Source organism: Medicago sativa, chromosome 7 (genome assembly GCF_051527215.1).
Source record: "Medicago sativa cultivar Bolivia chromosome 7, Bolivia_mono, whole genome shotgun sequence".
Lineage (NCBI taxonomy): Eukaryota > Viridiplantae > Streptophyta > Magnoliopsida > Fabales > Fabaceae > Medicago > Medicago sativa.
In genome coordinates, this window is record NC_140755.1 from 94,725,486 (window position 1) to 94,733,774 (window position 8,289).

At 31.0% G+C, this 8,289-nt stretch overlaps 1 protein-coding gene across 4 annotated transcripts; it reads right to left on the reverse strand.

Annotated features, from left to right (window-relative positions):
* Window positions 1-2,862: 2,862 nt before the first annotated feature.
* LOC146910570 (zinc finger protein) lies at window positions 2,863-6,826 on the reverse strand. 4 transcript variants are annotated; one of them, XM_085727830.1, is made up of 5 exons: window positions 6,724-6,826; window positions 4,701-4,852; window positions 3,917-4,004; window positions 3,432-3,498; window positions 2,863-3,344 (listed from the first exon to the last, which is right to left on the reverse strand). In XM_085727830.1, the coding sequence occupies exons 2-5, from the start codon at window positions 4,807-4,809 to the stop codon at window positions 3,279-3,281; spliced, it is 330 nt and encodes a 109-aa protein (XP_085583956.1). In that variant the 5' UTR covers window positions 4,810-4,852; window positions 6,724-6,826; the 3' UTR covers window positions 2,863-3,278. The 4 variants fall into 4 exon arrangements, with proteins under 4 accessions (XP_085583956.1, XP_085583957.1, XP_085583954.1 ...); XM_085727828.1 differs by having other exon boundaries at window positions 2,925-3,232; XM_085727831.1 differs by lacking the exon at window positions 6,724-6,826 and having other exon boundaries at window positions 4,701-5,418.
* Between the last annotated feature and the right edge of the window lie 1,463 nt (window positions 6,827-8,289).

An 8,289-nucleotide genomic window follows, 5' to 3' on the forward strand; every position in this document is an offset into this window, starting at 1 on the left:
TGAGTGCGGTGGTGTGTTGTTCGTCGTCTTGCGCGGCGTTGTTTGATTTCCCGTCTTGTTGCGGTGCTCATTTGATTCATAATGAAAGGTCGATTATTCAATCAAAACTTTGGGCGTCAACGTTGCAAATCCGGAGACATAGGTATTCCGGACACTTTAATTTTATCATATATTTTTGTAGGCATCATGTCGTTATATGCTAATGTTATTAACTTGGATGTTGTGAGTTTGTTCGCAGGTTCATCCTTTACATTTTCAGCGGTGTTGAATGATGTACTCTATTGATTTGAATGAATGAACATCATTTTGTATTTGTCAACAAAAAAAAAGTAAAATTCTTGATGTAGGGAAAAAAACTGAAATAATTAAATAAGAAAACTCAAATTCTATTCCTAGAAAATAATGAAATGAAGTTTTCAGTCAAATTCTGATAAACACTCTCTTTTTAATACTCTCTCAAACATTTACTCTTTTATTGGATGAAAGACATGCGAGTCTCACAACTTTATGTGGGGTTTATTTTCAAAGTATGATATCCACATAAATTTTATCCAATAAAAGATGACTATTAAGGAGACTGTTGGAAAGACAGTGTCCATAACACTTCTCTTATGATATATACCGTGCACAACAAAGAATACTAATTTATTTAAGTAACTCATTTATAAAAAAAGATAAATGCTAACTTGTGCTCTTTGGCATAAGTTAAGAAATCAAATGTGTAAGTTTTTTTTTTAAACTGTGCATTTTAATATTTTAAAAGTTTCAAAAGTTATATTTTCAATGTAAAATTTATTTTTTATTTCCATTTTAAACTCCTTAAAACACAAGTTAGCATGACCCTTAAAAATATATACCGTGCACAACAAAGAATACTAATTTATTTATTTAAGTAACTCATTTATAAAAAAAGATAAATGCTAACTTGTGCTCTTTGGCATAAGTTAAGAAATCAAATGTGTAAGTTTTTTTTTTTTAAAACTGTGCATTTTAATATTTTAAAAGTTTCAAAAGTTATATTTTCAATGTAAAATTTATTTTTTATTTCCATTTTAAACTCCTTAAAACACAAGTTAGCATGACCCTTAAAAAAATACATAAGTAAGTGAGTTTTTTTTTAAATTTGGCATCTTCAACATATGTTTTTTTTCATGCGCATCATTCAGAGATAAAACTTTAGATAATTAGATTAAATGTTAAGAGACTCAAATATCTAACACATGTGTGAGCAGTGGCGGAGCTACATATGCCCTTGTGTGGGCATGTGCCTCCACAAATAATCTAATTTTAGTAATAGTGATGGTGTTAAGCCTACTGATCCCCCATTAGATAGTAAAAAAAAATTATCAAAGTAAAATTAGTCAAATTATCTAATATCTCAATAATTGATAAATTGATCCATTGATCATAAAATATATTCCCCGTGAGCTTAACTCAATTATTAGGGACATTGTCTAATATATGTAGGAGTCGTGTTTCGAACTCGAACATCTCACTTCTCCATATTTAAAATTTGTAATAAAATTTTGTTTTAAATTAAATGATCATTTCAATTTTTAATGCAATCTTAATTACTTTTTTTAATTGTACACTAATAATTGCACTATTCTTAAGTATGATTGGAAATAGGTCAGACCGGCCTACGACCTAGTCTACATCATATAAGGCCAAACTTTTTTGTTTAACAGAGAAGACCAAGACTTTTTTAGAACCCTTTTAGCTAAAAAAGGTCAGGCTACAACAATAGAAAACGTCTTTTAGGCCTACAAGACCAACCTATTAAGTACATACAAATAACTTGCAAAGTCGAGCTCATATATCAGCTTATTGCACTTTGGAAAAATAACATTTTTAGTATTATAGTATATGAATATTGCCCCCACAATTTAAAATTTATGGCTCTGCCACTGTGTGTGAGACTATGTTGATCAAATAAGTTTATTTGTGAAGTAAAACAACATTTATCCAGTAATTTAATTTAAAGTCCACACTAAACTTTAAGAAAGAACACGCACCCATTTACAGAATTTTTTTTTCTTTAGATTTTCATACTCGAGCAAAGTAATTTTTTACGTGGATCTAATTTAACATTAATATTTTTCTTTTATCCAAGTTTTTCTTTACAACCAATTAAACAAACTTATTCCTTTGACAAAAAAAAAAAACAAAATTATTCCCAACTCAACTAGCCTCTATTTACTTTCTTGAAAGATTAAAATTCAACAATTTTAAAGAGGATGTTATGTGAAAGATCTCATCTCACGACTAAAGTTAATTATATTCTACAATTAGAATACACAATTAAATTTCAAATAAGATGCCCAATCCTCAACCAACAAGTATTTAAAGCGTCAAGCTAAATATATCATAGAAACGTAAAAAAAAAAAAAAATGCTTGATTTTCTTTTATGAAATGAAAAAAAAGGCTTATGGAAGAAACTTTTACGGTTGAATATGACTTTTGATATGAATAGGAAAAAAAAAACATATTTTGTGTCATATTTTTTTTATCCTCAATCTGATACCAAGTCTCGAGCGTTTCGAGCCAAGGACCACAAAGTTTGAAAAATATTTGGTTGTTTGTGTGGAATCATTTGAAAGTACACATTTGAAATCATATTTGGCTGTTTGGAAATGTGAATTGAAAAATGTTCTCTCATGTTTTATTGCACAACACCAAAGGAAAGACTTGGATATCCCATAGTGAAAGCCAAATTTCCCAATGAATAACATCAACAACTCTCTTTTGAACACTCTCTCCGATGAAAGAGTGAGTGCTAGACAAACTGATTGCATATTTGATTATGTTGTCATGATGAAATATTTAGTCATCTGAAATAAACCTTTAAGCAAAAAGAGATCTATGTTCCTAAAGTTAATTGTTATTACCAAACATAATTCTACCACCCTAGTTCTATATAATATTTTTGGTTGATCAAAACCAACAACAGTTCAATGTATATTCAACTTTTTGTTTTGAAATTCATCAAAACATTGAAATTGCACACATTGTAATCATAGAATGCACTCTAGTTCAAAAATGTAAAAAAAGCAACTACAAAATGTTCAGCCAGTCAGTCGCACACGACTAAAAAAATTACAGTGTGGCAGGCGGAAACTGCTATTAAGTTTATCTGTGCTGCTAACATAATTAAAAATATCATTCTATGACTTCAACCAATCTCATATTGAAGGGTCTCTCAATCTCAACAATTTCCTTGTGATGTCTTCTCTGCAAATAAAATCATGCAAAATTCTTGCTGATGTTTTCAGAAGAATTACCTATTAGCTATTTCAAAGAGACCTTCATGTTTCCAAATTTTAACAAAATAGTCTACCATCTCCTGCATAACCCAAATTTACCAATATAACTTTTTCATATAATGCATTCCCAAATTTGAAAAGGAAATGGTGTATCTTAAAGAACTTACAGCTAAAGGTATAGGCGGGCGGAAAGGTTCGTTAGAGAAAAGCATGTCGTCAGAATTTCCTGTCAGGCTGAAAGAGATGTTGGTTAATTTTGGTAAACATGAAATGGATATTCAAGGTTACATAAAACATAGAGGATGGCCAATGATGAGCTATTAGCAACATGTACAGGTTTACTAAAGTAAAAGTTTCCGCTTAATATTGGCAAACCAAACAAATAAAAGGATGATATACATGTATAGAGCTTAGAGACACAGTAAAGAGACAGCATTCATTTTCTAAAATATGAAATGGATTCACAAAGTGATCAATAAATTTGTGCATAGAAATTTTGATTATTCCATTTAGTTGGCGCCAATATTTTTGTTGGTCTATCAAACCCAAATGAAATGCATGAATGAAGAATTCATTTTTATTACAATTGACCAAACATATCCCCCTAATTTCTATATGGATGTATGGATGAAAATCAGAAATATGCATGTACCATATAGTTGAAACTTTAGGGGGTCTCTGTGCTGTTTTTGACTGATCACCAACCCATTCTTTCCTCTTTTGATTCCACGCTATCTCAGCTGCATGATAACAAGACTATACTTGAGAATATTCTAAGAATAGGCTTAAAACTGGACTGCATTTGATACTTGAGAAATCAAACACAATGAAAAGTCTCACATGAGTTAACATCCAAATACAACAATTTTTTTTTTAATATATTTCATATTTTCTGAATGGTTTCAGGGATCTGGAAAGGATTAATTCCAGTTATTTCTATAATCTGCAGCTACATCTGGCTGTGTAAGCAAAATAGATACCTCATACCTACATGTGTATGTTTGTTAGTGTGCAATTGTGTATCATATTATATTGTAATACAACCTTATGACAAACTATGTACTTGTACTCCTATCACAATTTTCACATATTCATTTTTTCCTATCCGGAAGCCACATCCATACACTATATGCAAGTTGCCTCATGACTTACCAAGGAAACAGGAAAAACAAACAAAGGATACTAAAATGTTTTTCCGATAAGTTGTTTAAAACATTCCGAGCAGGGAGAAAAAACAAAATTAATACTTGAAACAAGCCAAACCTATTAATTGGAAGTTAAACACACAAACACGCGCGCGAGTTGTTGCAGATCTGTTTAAGATCTATGTGCTTGCAAGATACCCAAAAAACTCGAAGCATGAAATAAATTTTGTTCGCTAATTCTTATTTTGTTAAAGTCGAACTATCGACAATAGATGTCAAGAAAGGACATACCATGGTTTACGAAGGCTTCTTTTCCAGTCGAATTATTTTTGCGGGCATCATGTGAGCCCTCTGAAGAGTCGTTCTGATGGACATTTGAACTACAACCAATCAGATCCATCTTTTATGTAGATCTTTATAAAATTGTGTATTTAACTACTAACCTGTATAAAAAGTATATGGAAAAAGACTATTAGAGGGAAAGCTTTTCACTCATGTTATACAAATATAAATTATAAAATCATTCCAAGGCCACAATATAAAGTTTTAAGTTTTTTGGAGATTGGATCATGCAAAAGAGCTTTTAGTTAAGCAATTGAAAATGCAAATTTTAATGTCATTTAAGCCTTATAGAACTAAAATGTGTACCAATTGGAGGCCAGATGAAATAATATGTTTTCAACCTCTAATTCCAGATTCAAAACTAACAAAAGGTAAATCCAAATTCTATTTCTCAATACCAAACTATCCAGAAACTAAATTTCATAAAGAAAAAAAAAAATCAATATTTTGCTATTAGTTTACAGGGTTAAGTAAAACAATCTCAAACCATTGATGAATAAATCAATAGCTGGTGTAACATGCACACTCCTAACAAATCATGAATATTTTGCAATATAAACATCATATTTCTCATCTTAATCTTAATATATATAAATGTTAAACAGTGTTGCAAGCAACCCTGATTAACCCTAATCCCGCCCTTTTTTTAGGGTTCTGAAAAATATTATTTATGAAAAAAATCCCTCCAGAGATTCGAACCCATGCCATGTTGGATACTTCAAAGCATTTTAACCATCAAGCCACTTGCTGATTTTGTGATAGCATTTGGCTTCCACTACATGATATCCAATATTAAACTCCCTTTTCAAAAAACCAATTAATTCCTTTTCTTTTTTATCAAACAGTTTCGAACCCTTTTTTCTCCTTTCTCCTTCGCAATCTAAACCCAAAAGTCTGCGGGTTTTCAACCATTTCTTCCTCATTTTTCCTACGACATATGTCTTGAAAAATGAAAATGTAGGTGACCTTATAGGCTTATATGGTTGAATCACTTGATATGTTTCTCATACTAACTTTATACAGTAACTTTTTTCCTTTGATGTGTATTTTGAACTATTTAATTAGCTCATTGTTTAAATTTTGCTCATTGTTTAGATTTTGTATGACGAGTTGCAACTTCGGTGCATTTTATTCATTGTAGTCTTTATTGAAATGTTATACATAATATATTTAAACATGTCGACAACTAATAATATAGTAAACCTGATTCTTATATATGAAAATCAAAACAAACCCGTGCATCGCACGGGTTAGGGTCTAGTTAACTATTAAACTTGCTTATTATACTTCCGTAATCCATTAAGAAGAATTTGTTACCAATTGTACAGGTTACAGGGAAGCATCCCTTCCCTTCCCTCAAAGGGCAAAATGATCATAACCAAAGCAAATGTTAGGAATGAAATTCCTTGAAAATTGAATTCCTTGCTGTTGGGATTTTCATGCATTCACACGCGATCAATGTATTGGCCATCATTGTATTCAGATCAGATTTTGAACCAATTGTCATCAATACGCTGACTGCATGAAATTAGAATATCCCGACGACGACGAGGGAGGAATCTTGATCCCTCCCTTTTGTGATTACGATATTATTATATTTTATTAGGGAAAATACATTCATTGATAATGAACCACTAATTCACAAGCACAACACCTCAAATCAAACATATATACAAACATCAGGAACAAATAAATTTAAATTTTAAACCAATACAATACAAGATACTGTCACTCCAAGAAATCATCACCAAGGATTCCTTGATCATAGTCAGTTGAATTGTCATTTCAATAAAAACAGTACCAGAAAATAATATAGATTATAACAAAGCCGAAACAAATAATGAATACTACTACTAATAAAACAGCAATGATTTCATCAATAAAACAATAGGTTAAGAATATGAATTCATTGAGGATTGAAATGATAATAAAAGAAATTCAAAGGGGAAATGAAAAGAAAGGAAAAACTAACCTGTTGTTGTGGTGTAGTGTGGACTGAACTTCACTGAGACGAAAACGATGGAGAGAAAAGAAAACAAAAACAAAAGCGTCTCAAATTTTGGCTTATATATATATATATATATATATATATATATATATATATATATATATATATATATATATATATATATATATATAGGACCGATGGACTAGACCGATGTGGCGTATGAGTAATTCAATCAAGGAAAATTCAAACCACTCTTTGGCTCAATGTAAAAGAATACATGATTTATATCTTACATTGTCATAGTTAAAAATAAAATAAAAATGTTCCCGTGCGAACTTGTCTCCGTTGTTAAGGACATTTGCATGTTATGTGTAAGAGTTGAGGTTCGAATTCTGAACGCCCAATTTATTTACTTTTAAAAAATGTTACATATTTTCCAGAAAAAAGATGTTACGCACAGTGGCGGAGCTAGAAAAAATATCGGGGGTGGGCCAGCAAAATATACTCTAATGTATAAACATAAATTTTTCTGTTGTAATAAACGCTAAGCACAAAGTTTCATCAAAAAAGTAAACTACATACCTTAGAAAATTAAAATAAGTCGTTACGCGATCCAACTAAGAGAGAGAAGGGAGTGCCGGAGTGGTCGGCGCCGGCGATGAAGATGAAGGTGACGCGGCCGGAATGAGTGACAACTGACATTCGGCCGTCGGAAATTAAAGGTTATGACTTATGGGTTTGTAGGTCGCGTAACAGAGGAAGAGGAAAGAAGTGAGTATCAAAGAAGTTTTGTTTTGTGTACGTGTAACAGAAGAAGCGTTAAAGTCTGGGTGGGCCACTTGAGAAAAATAAAATATGCTGAGGATATTTTTGTAATTTCCCTATAGGAAAAAAAATTATTTTTTTTTGGGGTGGGCCGTGGCCCACCTCAGCCCATATAAGCTTCCGCCACTGGTTACGCATTTAAACTTTAAAAAATAAAAATTAATCTTATCAAATTTTGTATCATGTTTGTAAATGACTATCATGCCACTATCATATCATATCTCTTTCATATTTAGCTTGTCAAACATGTCATATTTGTTTTCAATTTAGTTTGTACACATCATCAAACTGATAGTGTAACGTTATTTTACGCATGAATTCGATCAAATCAATCAAAGATACCAATTTAAATGTTAGTTCTAAAATATTACTAAAAACATGCATTTGACATGATTTGATTGGATGAATATGTAAAAAAAGTTTAGTTTATGTGCAGAGAAATTAATCTCATTTATTTTTTGTGCAATTGATTCTAGAAATAATAATAAAAATTACTTCATACATTTCAAAAATAAAATTCACTTCAAATTAGTTTGACTTAGTTGCATCTTGGTCCTTTTTTAAAGGAAATATGCTTATAATATTTCATTGATAATAAGAGATTCAATATATTCGGGTATATGAAAATAAATAGCAGGACTAGCTAGTAATATGGCTTCTCCTACAAGAACATGAGCAACCTCATTGGTTTGTCACCTAACAAACTCCACCCTATAGTTGGTAAAGAAATAACTAACTAGAGTACGACAGGAAGAAATAATACAC

Bases quoted from the DNA above. Each gene is read 5' to 3' on its own strand.
- LOC146910570 (XM_085727828.1), bottom strand. From the start codon at position 4,809: ATGGATCTGATTGGTTGTAGTTCAAATGTCCATCAGAACGACTCTTCA. The intron at 4,005-4,700 runs GTATGTCCTTTC...GTTATCATGCAG, and splicing joins AGAAGCCTTCGTAAACCATG to CTGAGATAGCGTGGAATCAA. The intron at 3,233-3,431 runs GTAAGTTCTTTA...TTTTATTTGCAG, and splicing joins GCCCGCCTATACCTTTAGCT to AGAAGACATCACAAGGAAAT.